Source organism: Takifugu flavidus, chromosome 6, assembly GCF_003711565.1.
Source record: "Takifugu flavidus isolate HTHZ2018 chromosome 6, ASM371156v2, whole genome shotgun sequence".
NCBI lineage: Eukaryota > Metazoa > Chordata > Actinopteri > Tetraodontiformes > Tetraodontidae > Takifugu > Takifugu flavidus.
In genome coordinates this window covers 5,242,288-5,266,024 of record NC_079525.1, presented here as the reverse complement: position 1 = coordinate 5,266,024, position 23,737 = coordinate 5,242,288, and the positions used below count along the sequence as shown (strand labels likewise).

Below are 23,737 nucleotides of genomic sequence, written 5' to 3'. Positions count from 1 at the left end.
GTGCTCCCACCTGTATTTGTGCATGCCACCAATCTGGCACATTTATATAAGGCATGAGCACACACTCACAATTGCATTGCCATGACCAAAGGGGACTTTAAATGTAGATACTGTTCACTTACCGCTGAGTCTCACCACTGTACTGACCCCTGCCCACTTGATTGACTGCACAAAGTCTGAACTGATAAGTCTTGGCAGGCGTGAGCCCACCCACGGATATCTCTGTCACAGCAGGATCGACCTCAGAGAGGGAAACCTTCCATGGAGAGTCTAGACAAAAGATACCAAGATTAGACACCGATAATGTTTCACCGAGGCTAATACAGAACAAAGAGAAATGTGGGAGTACCTGGGAATCATGAATCAAAAGGTAGGGAGGGAATAGATAAGTGAAGTAGGAGGAAAGGCAGACAGGGAGTGGAAAGCTTATAAAGAAAAAACTACCATTAAAGAAAGTTTGGGGAAAAGATGAGCATTTATAGAAAAAAAACAAAGATGCTTTGGCTACTGTTGCCAGGTTGCTGTCAAGTCCTTTCAATCATTTTCTTCAAAATTCCACAGACAGATGCACAAATAATGATCGCACCAACCGCACAGCTGATCAGTATGATGAAACGATGGTGTGTGTTGCATCCAAAATGAGTCTGTGAGTCTATTACAGCCTCATCGTGGGATGAAAATACATTCTAGTGGTTATTCCCTTGAGATAATTTTCACTAACTCAAGCACGTAACCCATATGTATGTAGCTGGTAATTACTGTATGCACAAATATCACCCATCACAAATTCATTTTTAATAATTTACCAAAAAAAACCTCATCAACCTAAAACCTGTAAAATTCCCATTACCCATGGAGGCAATATCTGAAATATGAAAGTAAAGGATTTGTCCATCAATCAAACCGTGGTTTTCACGCGTTAACAGTCTCACGTTAAATGCAATATTGCTCCAATCCATCCTCTGGATGTCCAGCAGGTGCAGACGCTGCTGCACAACTGTCCCTTTTCTTTCTCCTGTCATTATGCTCCTTTCCCCCTCGCATTTCCCTTATTCCTCATTTTGCAAAGAGCCAGCCTGCTGTTTAAACATCTGTGGTGTAGAAGAGGAGCAGGAAAGTGAGCAAGAGAATGAGCGATGATAAGGAAGGGCTGAAAATCAGACTTTATTTATCAGGAACGAGGGCGTTCAATTCCGCAGCATTGTCCATATGTCAGCTTTTTTAAATTGGAGTGAGTGGCTGGTAGACAGCAAATGAACAGCTGTTCACCACTGGAGGACAATAAAGTATGTCCTGACATGCAAAAAAAGGTAATACATACTGTTTTCTGAGAGCTCCAGTACATAGTGCAAAAGTGGCGAGTTCCCATCGAAGGGGCGGAGCCAGGAGAGTAAGACAGAGCGTGAGTCCGAGTCATTGAGCTGGGCAGTCAGGGAGCGAGGGGAGTGTGGCAGCTCACTACAGACAGAACAAAAAAAGGAAAGGACTCCACATCAACATATCAAACCACAAGTATGTGGATTTATTCATGCCTTTTGAGTGTATTGCTAACAATAAATCTACTTTCTCTGAGCGCCAACACTCATGGTACCGTCAGTTCATCGAAGCTTCAGATAAGAGCAGCATCAACTATTTAGAAATACATTTAATTAAAAAAAGATCATGGTCAGACTCTGACTAAAAAGTCCAGTTCATACCACTGTAAAACAGGGGAAGTTTGAGGCCATATACCGTATGTTTCACAACGTGTTTGTGACAAGGTGCCAAGACTGTTCATTAAAAAGAAAAATGGTTTCCTTTTTTCCCCTTATATATACAGTATATATATATATATATATATATATATATTTTTTTTTTTTTTTAATTAGAGCTGTGATATGAGATAGTGTTGGCTCTGCAACCAGGCTGGATTCCAGTTCCAGAGGGAGTTTTCTTCTGAAACTGGCTCTGGTTTCCATATTTGTTTTGTGGGATTTTTCCCTCTATGGAATCTGGTTAATATGCTTCACCACATTTTGGGCTGAGGTAAAAATAGCATCTTTATTTATGGCTACTAATTTAAAAAGCAAGAGCAATGTATTCACGAAAACAATTAGGAGTGCCAAGAGATTTGATTGTACCCATTTAAAAGTATCATTAAAACATTTGGCTTCATTAGGAGGAAGAAAGTAAAGCATATTTGGGTCCCACAGAGTGTTAAGGCTACAGGTGTTAGCGGAGATAACGGGTCTGAATGTACTGTACATATTGACACACAAGACGTGATGGATGATTCAAATCCTGGCACTTAAACGGCACACTTTCATTAATTATGTTATGAAACGCATCGGAACAGCTTCTTTGGCAGCAAAATTCTTGCGAGTTTGCATAGATGAATAATATTAATATGAAAATGAGGGGAAATGTGTCACCTTATAATACGGACCAAAGTGGGTAACGGCTTTTAATCCATCTCAATTTTCTATACATCTTGTTATCTGATTAGTTAATTGCATAAAATAGAATTTTCTTTGTTACACATTTTTCAACTGGGCATGAAGTCAGCATGAGAGAGTGAGAGAGAGAGAGAGCAATAAAACAACAGTAACATTACAGTCAGAGGGAGTTATCCACTGCCAAACAGAAGCAGAGGAGGTGCAAGGAAAGATGAGAATTATGGGTTTTTCCTCCCAAGTTGCCACTATCCTATTAATTAATGGATGATCCTAGAACATTAGAGCAACTACTTTTACCTAACACACACTCTGACACACTTGCACAAACACATGGATGGATCTTGTGGGAGATGAACTAATAACCTGCTGGTAATTAGTCTGTCTCCTCAGCCGCCAGCGTCTGTTAGCCTCCGTGACCCATTGAAACTGAGCTAACGAGAATGTCAGTCATATGTGTGAGCGAGCACTCCCACATGTGCCAGTGCATGCGCATACACACATGTTGAGAGAGATCCTCGCTGTTCTCTATGTGTTTTTGCTCAGCCATAAACACAGACCTGCCTCCTTCTGCTGACTTTGACATGTGTAACCTCTTATTGTTGTATAATTCAAGAGCTTTGGACTTATGTTCTATCACTCTCCTACCCTGCACTTATGTTAATGTATTATACAGTATGTGCATTTTATTGATTTATTCATGTGCTGTGTCCTCGCAGCTAGAACGGACTCAGTGTTAGTCTGGGTCTCATTTGGGTACAAACTGGATACGATGATACTAATTTAACTACGGTACTCTGTGTGTTTGCATGTCCTTTAAGTGTTGGAAATAAGCATCAATTTGCTTAGAAAGCTGTTGAGAAAAACAGTACTTTCTAGGTTCTTGATATTCTAACAACCTGAGAGGATGAATGTGAGAGGTAGGTCGTCTCCTGAATGTGTTATCTGAATATTGTAATATCCTCCATCCATCCACTGACTCCTAACTGTCACATTTTTGTAATCAGGGTCAAAGGGTGCTGAAGCGTTTCCCAGCAGTCACTGGGAAGGAGGTCATTAGTCCATCACAGGATATACACACACACACACACAGATAGGCAATTCAGAGCATCCACTCAAGCTACTGTTCATGTTTTCAGTCTGTGGGAGGAAACTTGAGGAAAAACCCACACAGATGTGAGGCAAACAGGCAACTTTAGTGACTTTGCTAATGATTGTACAGCTCTGCCAATTTCTTGTAATTATTGTGCTAAATCAGCAGGAAAATAAGTCCTGTTTTGCATTTAAATGTGCTTAAAGTGTTTTATAGTATATTTCTCGCTCCTGATCATTCCCATTTAGTGTGATAAACAGAACAGGAAAATACTTATGATATTAAGAAAATAAATAACAACAAAGAAATTGTTTTAGGAGACTCACATAACTTCAAGGCGTGCGGTGCGAGAATCATTGCCAGCTGCTGATGTCACAGTACAGGTGTAATCTCCGATATCTCCGGACCATGTCTGGCCAATAGTCAGGGAACTCTGACGCACGGAGATGCGGCCTCCACTAGTGGGGAGGAGGGGCTTACCACCACGATCCCACCTAAAGCTGTAAAAGTGGTGCAATCCATACTTTATATATCTAAAGACACTGACTGGATTCCTGCAAAGACAACAACAACAAAAACACAGTATGTATGTATGCACAGAGAGAAATGGCTGGCTACCTGATGATGACCCTGGGGTCATGTGTGGCATTGCAGTTCAGAGTAGCAGTGGTTCCTTTGATGACCCGCTGGTCCACTGGAGGCACAGAAATGACTGTGCGTCCTGTCAAATATTCAACATAAAAGCAGAAGAAAAATAAACATTGAAAAAGGGAAGAAGAAAAATGACACAGAGGGGAATTTTCACACACTAAAGTTTTAAGTGACAAGCGTTAAAACTAAACAGCAAACAAACACATCCACAAACAAATACACACCAGCCTCTGTAGTATGAGTTCTAATCATAGCAATTCCAATATCTTAACATTATATACTTCTCAAAAAGAAAAAGAACACTTCGAAAACACATCAGATCTAAACGGGGGGAAAAATGATCTTGAATATCTTTCCTGATAAAAAGTAGGTGATGTATTAGTAACAAAATGATGCCACATAATTTGATAGAAATGAAAATGATCAACCTATAGAGGGGGGAAATCAAAGACACCCCAAAAATGAAAGTGAAAAAATGATGCAGCAGACTGGTCCATATTGCCAAAATGTCATTGTAGCAACTCAAAATGATTCTCATAATGTTCTCCACGGCATCTCCAGACCCTTTCACGTCTGTCACATGTGCTCAGGGTGAACCTGCTGTCATCGGTGAAGAGCACAGGGCGCCAGTGGTGTAGTTGCCAATTCTGGTGGTCTATGGCAAATGCCAATCGAGCTCTACAGTGCCGGGCAGTGAGCACAGGGCACAAAAAAGCATCAGTGGCCTCAACCTGGAAAGCCATTCCTGTTTTGGGGGCCGTCTCATTGTTGCCTCTCTGATGCCCCTGTTGTTGATTTCATTAACAACAAAGCAGCAGAAACTGATTAACAACCCTCTCTGCTACTTAACTGACCAGATCAATATCCCAGAAGTTTGACTGATAGGTTGCTATACTATAAGTGTTCCTCTAATTTTTTAGAGCAGTGTATAACAAAATTCATGTAACCAAGGCTTCTTAAAAACATGGAGTTGTCTTGTTCCACTCAGGTTTTGTCCTTGATTGTATGTTTGGTGACCAGATCAGCAGTTGATCATTTTTAAGCATCAAATTATTGCATTCTAGTTGCCCAAATTCAACATATTCAGTGGCCATTACTGTGATGCGTCTCCATGGTTCCATCAGTATTCCACCAATCAACTCCATTAATAATATCTTACTAATATCTTACTCATGATAGTCAGGGTGGCAGTAGCATTGATTGATCCCTCTGAATTGAAGGCGATGCACATGTACGCTCCTGAATCCTGGAAGCTGATTGGCTGGATCTGTAAACCACCTGACTGCAGCAGCGTGAACCTTGGAACCTGGACGGCGCCGCTAGCTAAGACCTGCAATCCTACGAAGATACAACATTAAGGAAAATAACCCTGAGGTGAAGAAAGCAATTAAGCTGTAAACAGTTTTTAATCACATCTCGTCAGTTTGTTTGTGTGTGTTTGGTTGCAGTGAAGTTTCAGACAGTGTGGTTACCTTTCCTCCAGGTGATGGCGGGTTTGGGTGATCCACTCGTCTGGCAAGTAAACAAAGCTGTATTGCCATCGGTTACTGTTTGGTCAGATGGGGGGTGTGTAAATGTGGGAGCCGCACCTGGAACACAGCGAGCGACTGAGTGGCAAAAGACAAAAACTGGCTTTTGGCCAAAGCTAATGCAAAGATGTGATCTTTGATCATGGTGAGCTAATCACAATATTTAATCCACAGCACATTTACTCATTACCTAATGGTGAGTGAGCATGCATAAATTTACACAGTGTTGATGTTGTCATTCCGTGGGGGCTTTAAACAGCATGGAAAGTGATTGCAGCTCTGGTGAAACAAATATAATTGCGCAATATAATGTGCACACTTCTGCATTTGAAGCACCTCATCAGGCCGATGCAGCGCGTTAAATTGACTGTAACCTCTGTCGGAATATGGGACTTAAAGTGGTGTGTGAGTGATTACTAGGCATTTGTAGAGCACTGTTCCTACAGCTACATCTATCTTATATGCACTAACCAGATAAAAGTTCACAACCATTTCAAGTATCTGCATGCCTGTAAAAACCTGGGGTGCCACAAGAGTCCTGAGTTCAGACAGCAAAATGAGGAGTTTACCTCATAGATTCAGAGAGAGGAAATGCTCTCAAACATCCAGAGGGAGTGTGAAGCAGAGTTCTGCTCCTTTGTATGGAAAGGAGTTAGCCGAGGTGGCTGCCGCCTTTGCTTAGGATACCACAAACCTCCCTTTGGAGGTGTTATGGGGACATTCAAGGGGGAAACCCCAGGATGCCGAGAATGCACGGAGGGGATTTAATAGCTCACTCCTCCTTCTGGAGGATCTTGTGATCCCAGAAGGGGAGAATGAAGGTTTTCTGGGGAGAAGATACTGAAATACCCTTCATCTGCTTAATGGCAGCAAAAATGATTTACATTTTAGATGCATTCCAATTATATCAGCGAATGATAAAATAATTTGGACACAATATGAAGGTTTCTGTCATATTCACAGTCCTAAAAGAACAGAAAAATCAAAGTGTCAAACTCACCAGTAACAAAGAGCTGTGTATATGCATGTGTTTCTCCAGCGGTGCTGCGAGCGAGACACTGGAATATTCCTCCATCTCCTGGCTGAACCCTGCGAACTGTCAACCCAGTTGCTGCAGCAACCTTGTAGCGAGGGTTAGCGAGTTTGGAAAGCGACACAGCATCTTTAAACCACTCTACCTTGGGCTGTGGCACACCTACACGTTTTCAAGAAAAAGAAAGGTGAACATGGGGATGAAAAGAAATCAGTCCCTTTAATAAAACCCTGGATAACCCTTACCTCTGAGCCAACTGTTCAGAACAGCGCTGAAGTAGCCCACACACATCCCACCAATCTGTCTGTGTTATACACCCTTCTCTATAAATATGCATGTGAGCATAATGGCTGCTAATTATATATTGATTAGATGGCATGGTTGGATGTGTGCGGGTGGTAAAAGAGGCCAAAAACACCCTGAATAAAAGTTAGAGAGCATATTTATAGCGTTAGGTCCCACCTGTCTGAAGGACCTCACAGAAATGATAAACAGATGGCTCACATAATTACTGTTACAATCCACTGCACTCATATGTGTGTGTGTGTGTATTTCAATCTGTTGGTATCAGACTTTCACACATGTGAAGAGTCTTGTTATTTAGTGCCTCTCTTTCCTTTGATCCCTGTGATAATTCTAAGCTCTTTATTGTCAGGATCCATTTTTTGTTCTTAGTTTATTTTGGGTAGATGTATGTTTGTATTAGAAACTTATGTTTACTTCATTAGTTTCAGCTCTTGTGTTTCCTCCTGTTTTGTGCACACTTGTCTTCCCTTCTGTCCTGATTCCACCTGTGTCGGGCTCCTTAACATCCCTTTTTAAGCTGTCTTTCCCTTCCATCCTCTCATCTTTCTTTGTGATTGCAGTGCTAGGCTTGTTATTTCTTCCCCTTATTCAACCTTAACTTAACCTTGCTTCTTGACCCGAGTCGGTCGAGTGATTTGCGGTGGTTCCCAGGGAGGACTGACTAATGTGCTTTTACCCGAGACTGAATAAACCTTAGTCTTCTTTTTCCCAGTGTCTAGTTTCTTTTTCCTTTGAATGAGTTTTGGGCTGATTGTGTTACCTACGCTGTATAGACGTGCTGAATATTTGATTGAAGACAGACTCTCATTATGCAGCTTTACCTCAGATAGCTCCTATGAACCAATACACTCACAATAACCACCGTCACCTCACCCTGCTGTGGACTGTGAGATCCTGCTGTGGTGCACGGAGTGCGTGCTCTCCCCATTGTAGTGGGAAAAAACATTTGGCAGGGGCTATCGGATATATTTTTTGTTCACTTTATTATGAACACCTGATCTGATTGGCTGCTCCTACCTTCCACACGCACTACTGACATTCTATACTGGCATTTCCGTATTCAACAGTGATTCAGACTAGATGGTGCTCTCAAATTACCACAGCCACACTCAGATCGACCATCTCTTGCAAACTTACATGTACAGTCTTCATTATCTCAGTATTGCTGCTCATGATAGCTTTGTCCATCTAACCAAGTCCTTTCATTCAGATGTCTGCGAGGTTGCTATGAGTTCGGCTCTTCTGTTAAATGTCTACAGAGGACATTTTTTATTATTGAGTCCAAAATAAAACTGAATTGAAACGTGGGGGAATAGAGTTGACAAGGAGATGATTATTCATGCCATCATTTATTCTGTTTGCTATCGTACGGGTCTTTTCACATACATCTTTTAAGACTTTATGTTAATGATAGATCATATCAGACTCCTAAATCTGTTCTAAACCCTAATCCTCTCCCAAGCTACTTCTGCATGTGTTCTAACCTGCTGATTCCAAAGCTGTCGTGTAAATAAAAGACGCACTATTAACACCGATGTCTTATGTACCTGTGGCCAGGCAAGGGATGTCCACATTTCTGTCAAGCTCGGCAAAGATCTCCCTCTGAGGCTGAACGCTGAGAGTAGGTGGTTCTGTAACAAAAACAGCTGGTCTCAAACCATTAAATAAACACTACACACTGCATCAATGAACAGAAAACAGAAATGTCTTTGAGGCAAACAGCTGAAGTACTGCTGATCAGCAAACACAAGCTTTAAGAAGTTGCTCAAAAATTAAACATCTTTTAAAAAAGGAAGAACTGTAGGCTGCACACTCATGTATTCATTCTTTAATAACATATCACCACAGAAATATAAGGAGCCCTACTTTTGGCTCTGGCCGAAGGAAATCTGTGTATATGCCTGCGAAAATTACTTCCACACAAAGTCATTGAAAAACACACTCTGAGGTCCCAAGGGAAACAATACCCTTTTAAATGACTTTGTTTCCCTGCCAATAACAATTCTCTCCACACATTTTTCCAGTGCCGCTCTAAATGCTGGTAGCAGCTCCAAGGCAAGGCTTCCCTCAGCTATATATATATATATATATATATATATATCCTCCATACTCCATATATATATCCTCCATTTCAAGACTGTTTGTTAATATTTCGTGAGCAGCAGTGACAAAGGCAGCCGAGAGAGAGAGAGAAAAGAGATAGAGTGACTAATTAAAATTTTAGAGTAGCATCTCAGAAAAAGTGCAGTTTTAACAGGAAAAATGACTTCTATGCTTTTATTAATTTATGTGAAAAAGAAAAGATTTATACCAAATTTCTCAGTTCATATTTTAATTACAGACATCGTCTTCTGTCATTCTGAGGAAGTTTAACTAAAAATATTAGATCACACCCGGGGTTACTGTGTCACAATTCAAATTTCTACCATTGTTTGACGGAATAGATAGGTTGAATGAGGTAACAAAGCAAATATAAAATTGCAAACGTTTGATTAAAGTGGTGTGTCAGCACTTCATGATAACTTTAGAATGCATATATCTCCAATCCTTTTTTGCTACAATGGTAGCAGAAGCTATATAGCAAAATAAAAAAAGGAAAAGGAGAGATGAATAAGAGCCATGCAGTGTGGCTCTGATAACACAGGTGCAAAGAATGCATTTAGTTAGGTGAGTGCGACCCAGACGCAAAAGAGAACAGATTTTTGAGTGTTTTGGTTGTTGGATTTAGAGCTTTGAGCTTTGGTGGATTCCCTGCAGTCTGCCTGCACAACAAAGACAGAGAACAACAACAGATGTACTGGTGTTTGCAGCAGTTGTCTGTGCTATACAACATGGGTATGTGGTGTCATACATATTCTGATTAGTGGACCTCGGCTGGAAAAAAAATCAAATTGCATAATGAATACCTCTGAGGCTCCATTTTACTCACAGTGAAAAGACACAATATAGTGTGTCAGAATCCTTTTCAGTGCATCGATGTCTGCGGAAGGAGAATCCACAATGTTTCTCTTCTCCTCTGATACACATGAATATACACAGGCTTTGTCCCTACTAGACAGGCTATAATGGTACTGTTAGATTAATGAAGGAAGATTAAAAAAAGAAGAAAAAGGGCCAGACAGGAGGGTCAAGGACTAGCAGTAGATGTGAGTGAATGATTTTGGGGTATAAATATCCAGATACAGTATGTCATGTAAGACCAGGCGAAGGGCGCTTTGCTTTCCCTGTGTGCAATTACAGCTTTGACAAAAACAGACTGTTTGCAGGAAAGTTTCACTTCGCCAGTCACCCTCTCTGTTCCTGTGCAGGTTGTCAGGATCTATGTCCCTTTCACAAATATACAGTAATTGTAAGGAGGGCTTTTAGTCTTCTCTCATTGGTAACTCCAGGGAACAAAACTAATTTGGATGCTGGGCAAACACGGACGCGTGACTGTTGTTTGTGACCACAATTGACGGTTTATTGATAAGTGTAGACGATGCGTTCGGCTTGAACGGTCCTGCAGTTTGTGTGTACTGTTGGGCTGCTCCTGCTGATACTTTTCAGAGAAAAGAATTAAAAGAAATTGAGGGAAAAAACAAAACAAAGGAAAGACCGCTTGAAGCCACAAAAGCAACAAGGTTAAAAGTCATTCAGACACATTAAGCAGTGTGTGTAAGAGATGAAGAGGGTGTGTGTGTGTTTTTCCCTTACCAATAACAGTTAGGTATGCCTTTGCCTCCGCAGGTCTCACAGTACTGTTGCTAAGTGATGCCTCACAAACATATAAGCCTGTATCTGAGGAGGATGGAGTTGGAATAATCAGGCGACGCCCGCTGTTGAGATGACGCCCATCACGTTTCCACGACACTACAAGGCTCTCTACGAGTCTTAGAGGACAGACGAGGATACACAAGAAACAAGAAGAGGGGGAGTGAACAGCGGAGTTGAATGAGGAATGTGTAAAAGAGTGACAGAAGGCAATTATAATGAATTAAAGCCATTCGTTTATGTGTCAATGAAGCAGGAAATGAATGAAGACATTCTGATAAAACAGCAGTCAGCTCTACTCAGACTGATGGAGCTTCATTTATGTTGAATGTTGGGGGGGGGTGAAGCAACATATTATTTTGGATTAACAAACTCCAAACTCTATTAAAAAGGACACCTATAAAAAGGATGTTTTAATTTTACTTCCAGTTCAAATGGGCTCTAAAAAAGGCTCAGATATATTACAAAGTTGCAGTGAGTTACCATAAAATAGATTTGGGGCAAAAATTGCAACTATAAAATAAGAAATGCTGAAGAAAAACATCTTTCTCACACTTAAATAACAAAACTGTGGGAAACTGTGTGGCACTCCTGCAGCTTCGACTGAAGCTACCTCTTTTTGTCATTGAAAAACATGGACCTCCGACAGTTTAGGAGTATGTTTTTCACACTGATCATCACAACATTTTCAACATTTTATTAACATGTTCTTTCTCAATATCCCCATTGTGTGGAAACTGAAGTCCCTGCGTGAAGCCTGAGGACCCTGACGGAGCTTCGAATTTGAGATGGGTGACAAAATCTGCTGATAGAATATAAACTGTGCATCAGAAAAGCACACAAATAAAAAACTATAAAATGCAGAAGAGTAGTCACTGATGTGAGGTGGTGGACGGGAGGATTCTTGCCATTTCCTGAGGAACAAATAAAACAAGTAAAGAGGATAACACAGGAGGCTTGTGAAAGTTTAGGGCTGCAGTTGTAGCCTATTTCCTGCCAGGAAATATATGCTATTTGGATGTAAAGTAGTGTTTTAAGACAAGCTACTTGTGCTAAAGGGTTTTGATTATTTTCAAGGTCTTTAAAGCAACCTCATATGCAATTCAACAGCAACTATATCAGTGGTAAAATATGCAGTTGCTTTTCTTAAGACAAGGTTGGGGGTGAGCTGCTTCTCTCCAGAATAATACAAAGCTTGTTTTACAACAAAAGAATCCACAATTTACCTAAAGACTAAAAGCTTATTTTCCATCATTTAATGCTAAGGCAAAGGCAACAGACTGCTTAAAATCAAGCAAACTGTTAGTGGCGATGGAACAAATTGACTAATTGAATAATGGAGCTGGATATCAGATTTGAGAGCATTTGATTTCCAAAACTTAAATTAAGAAATGTTCTCGCTTTCATTTGTTCCCTTGTTGCTGATTTATCTCTCTGAGGGGAGTAGTTGCTTTGTCCCTGGTGCCAGAAAGGGTCTCTGTAGAGTGGATTATTTGGTCAGGTGTTGATTGCATTGCAGAATATATTAGTCCTGTTTTCAAAGATGGATTCATGTTACACCCCACCATGCATCAGTAACTTGGAGCCGCCCGTGATTCTACTGCCGGTTTTACGACTGTTCCATCCTTGGACTACTTTTAGAGGTGCTCTGACCCAGCCGTGAAGCCGTCACAGTTTGGCCCTTGTTAAACGCGCTTAAATCCTCACACTTGCTCATTTTTCCTGCTTCGTACATGTGAACTTTGAGGTGAAAATATCCAACGATTGTCTAATATGTCTCAGGTGCACGATGAAGAGATAATTCCTGTTATTCACCCATCAGCGGTCACAATGATGTGTCTGAGTGCTGTAAATCTGTTGTACAGAATACGTTTTTTCACATATTTGTGAATATGTAAGAAAGAAAGTGTGCTCTCAATGATGAAGGTGAGTCAGTATATTTAAATGGGTAGGAAAACTGCATTTAGTTGAATTTCTGCTGATTTCTAACAGAAGCATAATTTTCTGCTGTTTTAAAATAAGAAAGAAACAAACAAAGCTCTGTTGAGCCAGACTACAGTATACCCACTCTGTGTGTGAACAAGTGAGGTATTTGGCAGCAGATGGTGTAAAAGTGTGTTGATTTTTGCCTCTCTGCTAATGCCAGATGAAAATTTAACTTGGTGTGCAACTGGGTTTGGGAGCGCGCGTGTGGATGAATAAATGAACAATTGAATGAATAATACATGAATAAATAAATAAATAAATAAACATACCTGGCATTAGCAACACACTCCAGTGTAGCCTGGTTCCCTGCCACCACAGTTGTGTCTTTAGGGCCAATAACAATAACTGGGGCTTGAACCTCTGACCCAGGATCTGTGATACAGAGAGAAATCATTTTAGGTAAAGGTATTTTTGACTATTTTCAACCACAGGGCACATGTTAAAGCTACAACTATCATCCCATTACCCCATCTTTCAAACATCCAAACAGAGGGCCAAACCCAGGGCCTGAGTATTTGTAAATGTAAATATGCAAATCAATAAGGTGAAATTATTTTCATCATATTTTATTATTGACCACATGTGAATACAAAAAAGGTTTGTATCTACATATTGGTAAAAACAGCATAAGACTGTAAGTAGCCCTGAAAATGGCATAATTAATGTGCTCTATTATACTGCAGACAGATCAAAACCTTGTTGTACAGGAGAGTGTTTGAGAAAGAATGTGAGTATATGTGACTGTAATGGTGTTATAGACTGACTAGATCATCACTAGAGCTCTATTTAACCAGCTGTTTTTGTTCTATCTATCACATCATTTTTTTGAAGATGTCATTTTAAATGTGTGCTTCAGACTTGGTTTGGGGATTGCATTTCTTACTTAGGAGGAAAGACTTTGATTTGCAAGACATTTAAAAGATTTACCATATGTGTGCATCCTGATAAACTGTCATTGATGCAGAGTACGAGAGATGAATACAGATATTCCCAATAAGGGAGGAGAAGTGACAACAAATTAACAGGATAGGTGGGATGGGGGTTGGCGAGGATCAAGCGTAATAAAGGAGGGGTTGGGAAGGAAGGCAGGGAAGGCCTGGAGAAGCTTTGATCCCCCTTTGAAGGGAGGAAGCAGGAAAAGGTGGTAATTAACTCCCTGCTCTTTGTTATCCCCTGTCACTTGCTCTATCTCGCTCCTTTTTTTACCTCAAAGAGCTGAGAAGTCATATCCTTCTGTCACATTGAGAAAGATATGTGAGTACAGATGAGGCACAGGCAGGCACACAGGCACGTGCACATACACTCTATTACTGTCTTGACATTTAGACTCCCTGATGCTGTAACTCATGGTGGGGGTTGAGTCATTATCTGAGAACATCAACAAAGTGACTCTTAAAACAGAGATTCTGACGTAAAAATGATAATCTCTGTCGCTCTTTCACAATTTCTGCACGAGACAAATAGAGGAGGCCACAAACAATTTTGCCTTCAATTTTATTCAGCATAAAGCACCATCTTGTACAGTAGAACGACAGCAGAGGTGGGTGGAAGATGGAGAGAACTGCAGCTAGGGTGGACAGGCAGAGGCACTGAAACGCACAGCAGCACACTGGTGTGGGAAGGAGGGGTCACTCAGGGTCGTGCAGCTGCTAATAAGTAGTAGAGGTGGGAACCCAACTTGTTAACTTTGGCAGTGTGTGTCAGGGGAATAGAGGACACCGGGAACATTTGTATGACAAGAAAGTACATGGAGCAAAGAGAAAAGGGCTCGGAGGAAAGAGGTTCTAAGGGGTGTGCACTGAGTGTGGCTGAAAAGCAGGGAGGAAGTGTGTTGAGTGTGCAGATGGTCTTCTTCCTAAAGTGACAGACATGATGGTAGAAAAGAGGGGAGAGAAAAATACCATATGGTGGTGTGATCCCCGTCACTCTCACATCCATTTTTTCAAGAAAAGACCTTATTCCCCCCATGTTCATCTCCCTTCTTCTGTCCCGCCTTCTTTCTAATTCTTTAAGAAGGGATTTTTAAATACATCTTTCTTAAATCAAAAAACAAAAGGAGTTGATATCATATCGTATATAATGATATTTTGTGCACAACTCTGTCAGCTAAAGGACTTCCTGTAGCTCAACAGAGTCCAGAAGTTTAATCTGACTCTTTTGGATCCCTCATTCACTAAATAAAGAACATCTTGTGGCAAAGTAAGTGAGAGCAGGGGTGACTTAGGAAAGGAAGGGAATTGCAGAAATGGAGAAAAAGCATCAGAACAATTTAGGGATGAGAAAGGAACTACAGATTGCAAAAAATAAACTATCTTTGAAAATAGATTCACAATGTCAAAAACACTTTTTGGTGACATGTGGACTGAGACTTGTACTCAGTATTAGTGTTGGTATGTGAGAAATTCAGATGAAAATTAAACAATCAAGACTGAGAAAAGCAGCAGTAGTAAATGGGCTGATTAGGCTTTATAGCAGGTAAAGAGGCACAGACAGCAGAGAGAAAGATAGAGTGAACCGGGGGAGAGAGAGGAGGGGGATGAAAGGCTATTCTATCGACAGATTAAAATTTAATCCCTTGTCGAATGGATTCTTTCAGATTATAGCTTGTACTCCCATTAAATCTGCCAGTCGCTTCAAACTCCCGATTGTGTTTTTGAGTCAACCTGTGTGTGTAAATGATCTTCCCATAACTGGTGATCTGAGTGTTTTAAGCCCTTCAGACAAATCTCTGCAGAGACCTGGAGAGCAGGACTGGCAAAGAGCTGAACACATACACTCAAACATGCGCGCACAAACACAAAAGTGTGGCATTAGCTGTGTGTATTAATAGAGTTGTCAGATAAGTTTCTGCAGGGTTCACAGCCGACTAATGCATATCACACCGAGGCTCAAACACAACACGCTGAAGGAGGGATTAGGGGGAACGGTGAGACTTAGACAGGAAGTCTAAGAGGGGAGAGGGAGAGAAGGGAAGGTCACGAGAAATAAGAGGTTCAAAAGGAAGGGTTTATAAATATTTTATAGCTTTCTTTTTTAGAAGATATACAAATATAAATGGAGAGGCGAAGGTAATCATTTGCCGATCTCTCTGGAGAGTGTGTGTGTGAGTGGTGTGAGTGTTTGTGCGTGTCACTGCGCTCATTAATGCTGCATGCTGACAGCTAAGTGTCATCGTCTGACTACACTTGCCTTAGAATGCCAATATAAAACCACAAGACGCACACCCACACACGCGCACACAAACACATTTAAAGTCACAACACACCAAAAGTAGCAGATCCAAGCCCCAAAGGGGGGCAGACATCGACAATGGGAAGCAGGGAAAGGGACGTGAAAGATGCCCAACTTTAAATATTCATCTATTCCTTCAGCTGCCAGCCCCTCTATCTATCTTTGTCATCGTGCCACACCAGTGATGGGGGGGAAATGGGAAATTTTGAAAGAAAGGGGGAACGAGGAGAAAACAAGAAAACATGTCAGAGTAATGGAGAGGCGCTCTGGGCAGAAATTGAGCATGTGGGAGTGCTCCATGTTTATTTGATCAGTTTTGAGTATCGTATTAGTTGCATTTATGGCCCGCTTGACAAAACCCACACTGACATAATGAGGAAATGTTCCTTCATCACTGCAGGAGTGAGGGAGCGGGCACTAACAGTTTCACTATTCGGACACAAGTGCCTCTGTCAGAAAGTGAGGAGTGGAAAGTAAAAATGATTTACATGTCATAACGAGTGATGCGCCGTTTTTCGGTGTTCCCTTTGATTGCGACAGCCTGAGAGATGCGATGCAGCGCGGGACAGAGGCTGGAGTGACACAGTGCTGGGGTGTGCAGATTAAACGCACTCTAGCAGGAGAACTACTGCCAGCAAACTCACTTACACTGCTTACATTTCTCTGGGCAATATCCTATAGCAGGTAGGGCTGTTGCCAATTTTTTTATTTGACAGAAGCTGGTTGGCACTCAACCCCATCCAATCAAATCTCGTCAGCAGGTCTAATAGTAGCACTCAAGCACTCTTTTCCTTCTGTCTTTGGTCAAGCATTGCAGTTTTGCATATATAGTCTGTAAGAAATGTGCAGATGAGCTCTCAGAGAATTTTTATTAGAGATTAAAACACAAAAGGTATAATAGTTATTATTAGAATAAATCGCAATTTGCTATGTGGATTCATGTTTAGGCTTCCAGCAGATGGTCGCTCAAGTTAGAGGTGCGTGTCTGGAGACTATCCTGACCGTGGACTGTAAATCTGCAGAGATGGAACATCTTTTACAGCTTACACTTGCTGCCAGCCTGACCTCCAGCAAAGTATTTAGCTGAGGTGCTCAAAGTCACTGGCAGGAGCAAAGAGTCACAGCAATTTCTGTCTGTTTCAGGAGGGACGGTGGAGAACAAAGCCTTGGATGGAGCGAGAGGACAACGGAAATGTGAATGCAATTTTTCTTTTTACCTGTTGAACCACGATTCTTCTTGCCAACTGTCCATCGGCCAAAAAGTAAGAGATGAGAGAAAGTGGGGGGAAAAGGGAGATGGGAGAAGGAAAACAGCAGAATTGTTATTTAGATTTCAAGCACTGCTTCAAGCCGCATTAAAGGAGCCACATTTAGGGGGAAAAATAACAGGCTTTCATAAATCAGCCACTGTAAGTCATTTTGGGGCTGATGCCACGAAAGCTTCCACACAACCCCCCCAAAGAAAAAACAGAGCCATGGAGGAAATGGATGAGCGAGCGAGTAATGGCATGTTATCATGGAGTCCAAAGAAAGAAGAGCTGTTTGCAACCCATCTATCAACTGCCAGCTACCAAATTATGTCCCTCCAATTCACTCTTTTCCTCTCCTCCTCCACCCCCTCACCCCCACCTTTCTCTTTGTATTTGTCATAAGGCTGACAAAATGCTAGCATTGGCATTCTATGCCAATTTATTATTCATCTCTCAACACAATACTTTGTCTTACTTTGCAGAGATGGTATTGACCAGGTGATGAGCAAGCTGGTTTATTCCAAACATGATTCTGAGAGTTTAGTCACAAAGTTCAATCTTGGTTCCATCAAACACCTATTAGGTATTTTTGAGTGTTTGTTTTCTCACACTCCAGGTGGTCTTTAATGAGTTTTTGAGTGTGGAGACACTTGGGTTTGGAAACCCATTCTTGTGTATCAAGTGCAGTTGATGAGAGAATATTGGGCCTCATTCACGAACCGTTCTTACGAACAAATTTGTTCTTAAATCCCACTTAAGAATATTTTACGAAGATTGTGGCATTCATGATTTTCTTCTCATCCTGGATTTATGCGTAGGTAAGAGCAAATCCTACGAACACTCAGGAGTACTCTTACGCACATTTCAGTGCCGACATGTTGGCATGGTTGTGTTTTCTTCTCTTGTGCAGTTCAATGAAATTCAATATTACAATGATAATTCTGTCATATTTATTTATTTATTCCCTATTTTTGGTGATTTACAGAGAATTTTGAAATTACGTAAAAGTGCCAATGACTTAACATTAATCAACCAAATTGGAAACCATGCCAAAACTGTCTTTTTATTTGATTTTATCTTGATTTATTTTATGAGGGGATCGAGGATATGCCCTGGCTCCCTGGTTGTTGACACCACTGACCAACCCTCAGACTCCACAGGAAATTTTATTCAATCAGATGCATGCGCGCAGTCGCTCCACCATTGAACGCACCATCGGCATTTTAAAGGGGCGCTGGATGTGTTTGGACACAGCAGGTGGCAACTTGCAGTACAAACCGGAGAAGGTAATTATTTATTTTTGTTATAAAATCTTCTTAGATTACGTTTATTCATCTAACTTATGACTCTCCCTCACCATTACAGGTCTGTAGGATAATCATGGCCTGCTGTGTCCTGCACAACATCGCTATGAAGCGTGGTGTCCCTCTTCCCCCTCAGCCACAACCCCGTGAGGATGTGCGTCCTGACGCAATGATGGGGCCAGACTGCAGGCACGCGGTTCACGTTCGAGCGCGATTAATTGCCCGTTTGTGAATAAAATGCATTATTGTCACAATTTCAGTCTAACAGTCTTGATTCACTTGAAAAAGAAAAAATAAGAGACCGGCTTCAGAGCACAGCTTTTACACGTTTATTTTTTTTACATTCTCGTTGATTTCTTTAAGTGTGTTGACTATAGTCATCAGGGTTGAGGCAATTTTATCAAGCGTGTTAGCCATCCTTTCTTGATTGTTCAACACGGCGTCAGAAATCAGGCGTGGAGAGGAAAGCTTTGGGCATTTTGCTGCTTTTTGCTCTGTCTACAGGGCCCTGCTGCAGTTCCTTTTATGGGCATTAGTGGGCGGTGACTTATGCTAATCATATGTTAATTAGACTCACCTGGCAATCATCAATCTAGGAACACAGCTGCGAACAATTCTGAGGCTTACGAGCGCATTGATGAATCTGACGTAGGGCTTTCTTAAGGAAATTCTTAAGAACAACTTAAGAAAGAATCTAAGAAGATTCTTAAGAACATATTGGTGAATGAGGCCCATTGTTTTTTTTTAGTGATTGTTGCAACAAAAATTAACAGTCTCAAATTACATTATCTATTTATTTTTAGTGTATTTACAGTGCTGTAGGTGTAAAACCAATTTCTTGGTGATAACACTGGTAAAGAGCAGCTATATTATAACGCTGCCTGAATTTCAGTGCAATGAAATCAAGCTTTTTGGTTTAAAAGTAATTTCTTCTCCATTGAGTGGCCTCAATGGAAGGGTATAATTTCAGCATCAGTCATAAAATACTTAATAGTTTCATTTTTTAAAATAAGAAGAAAAAGGTGCCTGGAACACTTTACAGCACACACGATGCTCCAGTTAAGTGGATGTCTGCAATTAAGCGTAGTCTAAAAAGGGGGTCAGCACATATACACAAATTCTCACCGATGCACATCCTGAAACACACACGTGCGCGCACACACACACAAACACACACGTCTTTTGTCTGGGGGTTGTACAGTTCCATGTGTGTATTCAAATGACATGTCACACTGAGTCATCTTCACTTTCAAATGGGGACAAAAAACAAAGGGGACATCAGGGGACAACGAAGAGCCCACATGTGAGTGTGTGTGTGTGTTTACAAAAGCATAAATCCACTGATATTCACAGAGGTAAATCCAACAAGCACAGCTTGACCTCCCTGCTTACCAGATTATTTTAAAACATGCTTATGTTACACTGTTAATTTTATGGTAAAGATGAAGCTGAGTATGATGTTTTCCTGACCTGACCTTTAGCCCTCTATAAAAAAGGAGTCTAAGTGACAACCTCATTAATGTGATGTGCTATGAACTGTAGTGAGAATATAAGTGTCCCCACATGTCTCAACCTAGAGTAGGATTTATATTCATGAATTCGCTATCGTGTTTTCAGCTGCATGAGGGACCTACAAGCAGGTCACCATGCCCTCTGCATCTGCCTGCAACAGAATGAGAGCACGCGCGCGTGTGTATCCACAATAATACAAAGAATGATTTGTACAGCATTCCTCCAAGATGACAGTTCACCTATAAGAGTGGGCTGAGTGTGTCATTTTCAGTGTAAAAGTGTGAACTTTTGAGGACCTTTGGGTCACCTATTAGCTACAACCCCCCCAAAACATGCATGAATCACAACCAAAACAAAATCCTTGTGCAACAAAATGGGAAGGTCCACCACATTAAGCTATCCTTTTGTCTTTCATCCACACTGGACACCTCTTCCCTTCTCGCCTACCTTTGTTCTCTCTATCCTCTCACATCTGCATCCACTTCCACATTTCCCCAAGCCAGAGATTACCATTTATAGCAACACGTTACTGGCTTTTCCTTCTCTCTCCACTGTTTTAAAACCAGAGTTCAACCTCAAAACGCCTCACCGTTCCAATTTACTCTGTCAATCTTACTCTCTACTTCTGTCTTCCTGCTCAGACACACTCACACTCTCTCTCACACACACAGGCATGCACACATACGCATGCACACACACACACACACACACACACACATTTGCCCAGTAAAATAATAAGGTGACTTCAGTTTTGACCTCAGACCTCTGGGCGATTCCTGATGGAGCCAGGTTATTTCATAGTCTCTATGACTCCAATCTTTACATTTTAGAGTCAGTCTTGCTTATAAACTAAGCTACAATTTAAAAAAAAAAATGTAATTTACATCCAATGTTGGGAGATGTTCTACGGATGCTCCAGCTAAAGTCAGACTGGTCAGATTTCCTCATAAAATGTGGACTATGGGACGCTTCCATTTTTCTGCAGTCTGTCTGAACCTAACACTTGCACTTGTTGACCTTTCCAATTTACTGTGTCAATCACCCCCCCGCCGCCACACACACACACAGCCTTGTCTCCCATTCACATACAGGTAAAGTTGCTGTCAATCATTCCTGTACAGAATCCCAAATGTCACCAGATTGTGATGTTCCCCAGGAGCCATTTCTTCCTCCCTTCATTATTTCTTGCTGGTTTCTTATATATTTTATTCTCCTTCTAGCTTTTCAGATTTTTGATCCATTTGGCTCAGATCTATGCATATATATTAAACAATATGCCATACGTTGAATGTTACATTGATTCATAGACTAAGAGTAATGAAAATATGCAGAAAATGTAAACAGGTAGGTCACATTTAAAATGAAACTGAAATAAAGTAGATGTTTCATTCATGCGGGGAGCCTAAAATGAGAGTGGAATTTCATTTCTCTGATAGCTTAGATCAAAACATGAAAAGTCCTGTTCTCTGATACAAGGCCAGTCAGATAGTATGATGAATGAAAACCTGGGGAGGACAAGGGGAATTCGTGGCTTCAAAAGAGAGATGTGATGCACCTTCATGCTCACCACCTCAGGGTAAAGAACCAGATGTAGACGAGGCCACAAAAGACAAGATAAAGGAGGTGCATCATTACTAAATCAGGTTGTTTCCACTGTTTTTGTCTTCATCCAGAATGCTGCAGGGTACTCCCTTATATCGCACTTCTCTGTCATTGTCAGCCTTTATTTCTCTGGCTCCTGACCATCACTTCTCTGTGTCCCAAAGACTCATGGTGTCTGAGAGACTCTCGGCATAAGTAAACAAGGCTTCTATATGAGCGGACGCTGAATTTTAAGTACCTCCTTTAAAAGAGAACAGTAATCCAGCTAAGTGTCGGCTGCACCTTTTGTAGCTGCAGAGGCAGTCTGTTCATTTACTGCATTACGGAGAGTGGAGGGACGAGGCCCAGAGGGGGGTGACAGATCAATGGAGGGCAACATGTCTTGGCATGTACTTAAGACGCTCGCTCAGACAGCGGCGAATAAAAAAGTGAAGAATGTCATAGGAATTCTCTTTGGAAAACTAAAATTATCTTTTTCATTATAAAATACTGGCAGAGAATGAAAATTATTTTTGCTATTTTACTACTCGAAAATATGGAGGAATCAAGAAGTTGCATAAAGATCAGAACTCAATGCTCAATATCACCATGGCTTCACATTCAAATAATGCATATCACAATCGTGCAGAAATATCCATCAATTGAATTGGTCTACATTGGTGTATTTATTATTGTAGATGATTTATACTACAATTCACTTGGAGAGATGAAGAAAACTATAATACAGTTTTAAAACAGATTCAAATGCTGGCTCCATCAATCAATGTGACATTTTTGCCCCGTTTTAGAAACAAATAAAATGTGTTTCCAAGCCACTAGTCCACATAATGTCAAGCAGTGCAAAAGTTCAATCAAAATTCACTAGACCCAAAGGTGACCCCTCTGAATAACTTCTGACAGAGGAGCCCATTCACACCCAAAGACAGCAAATACTGACACGTTGGTCAAGTGGTGCCCAGGCTTCACGCGTCTGACGTGAAATCACCCCTCCTGCGTCAGTCTTCCTCGCTGCCCCAGCAGCTCCTGTAGGTGTGTTTCACAGCTTCTGAGGGCAGCGTCATTATTTGGTGGCTTGGGGGGGGGGGTGGTTACAGTGAGGTGGATGAAAACTTAGCGAAGCCAATTAAGAACCATTAAATAGCAAAACAAATCAAATGACTAACTCGAACTCTGACCATTCTTGCTATCTAAATCATCGTCCTTCGATTCATGTTTGCAAGAGAAGCAGGTCTCAAAATGACAATCATTGCTGACCGGACTGACTGAGTGAACAAAAGCACGAGTGTATCAGCGCTTGTGCTTATGTCTTTACGTCCACGCGTATATGTTAAGCAATCACTCATGTAGACAAGAACAGTTAGGCCCCGTGTCTGATTAATGACTTAATTGATTAAACGGCACAGAGATTGATTGGTTCAGCCTGGCTATAACAGATTCATTAGAATAGTGATAGATCAGAGAGATCTGGCTGCAGCTGTTCCGCCTGGAACTGCACAAAACGGCTCAGTAATGGCCATCGTCTGTCTGTCTGTAAGTCACAATATGTCCACTGTGTGTGTGTGTGTGTACACGTGCACGCGTGTCCTCGTTTCTATAATCATCCCTAACACCCATACAGGGAGGAGAGAGTGGAGAGGTGTAAGCAGGGATGAGGAGTAAGAAGGAGAACGGTGTTAACTATTTTTGGATTAAAGACCCTGTTGATCTATTCCCGTTTTCTTCAACTTTTACACTCTGCTTCTCTTTCTTTCTTCTTTCCTCTCCACTTATATCGTTCTCAAAGGTTTACCAATTCTAACACTAGCTCACTGCCTCTTTTCCTCTCTGATACCCGAGCCGTCCCTGTCCTTTTGTTCTGCTTGACCTAATAACCCCTTTTCTTTTTTTAATCCCTTCTTTATTCCCTCTGAGAGTAATTTGTTTTGCCAGGAATCCCTGATAAAATCTTTGCCCAACATGTGCCAACAGCAGAGGAACAAGAGTTGCGTTCTAACTTGAGCGCACCAAAATGTGCAAATGGGTGTGAAGTGCGTGTGTGTTTTAGCGAGGCATTGATAA

General features: G+C 41.2%; 1 protein-coding gene and 1 long non-coding RNA gene across 2 annotated transcripts in view; one reads left to right on the top strand and one right to left on the bottom strand.

Moving 5' to 3' along the window:
- Positions 1 to 23,737, bottom strand: part of LOC130527577 (protein sidekick-1-like) — a 122,407-nt gene that overhangs the window by 33,777 nt on the left and 64,893 nt on the right. Inside the window, 11 exon segments of the mRNA XM_057036199.1 lie at positions 123 to 270; positions 1,322 to 1,458; positions 3,852 to 4,025; positions 4,144 to 4,246; positions 5,347 to 5,514; positions 5,649 to 5,765; positions 6,706 to 6,900; positions 8,592 to 8,675; positions 10,738 to 10,913; positions 13,050 to 13,152; positions 17,229 to 17,255. Coding sequence (XP_056892179.1) covers positions 123 to 270; positions 1,322 to 1,458; positions 3,852 to 4,025; positions 4,144 to 4,246; positions 5,347 to 5,514; positions 5,649 to 5,765; positions 6,706 to 6,900; positions 8,592 to 8,675; positions 10,738 to 10,913; positions 13,050 to 13,152; positions 17,229 to 17,255 — 1,432 coding nt within the window.
- LOC130527578 (uncharacterized) lies at positions 18,310 to 18,819 on the top strand. Its single transcript, XR_008951077.1, has 2 exons — positions 18,310 to 18,547; positions 18,627 to 18,819. It is a non-coding gene; the product is annotated as an uncharacterized LOC130527578 (long non-coding RNA).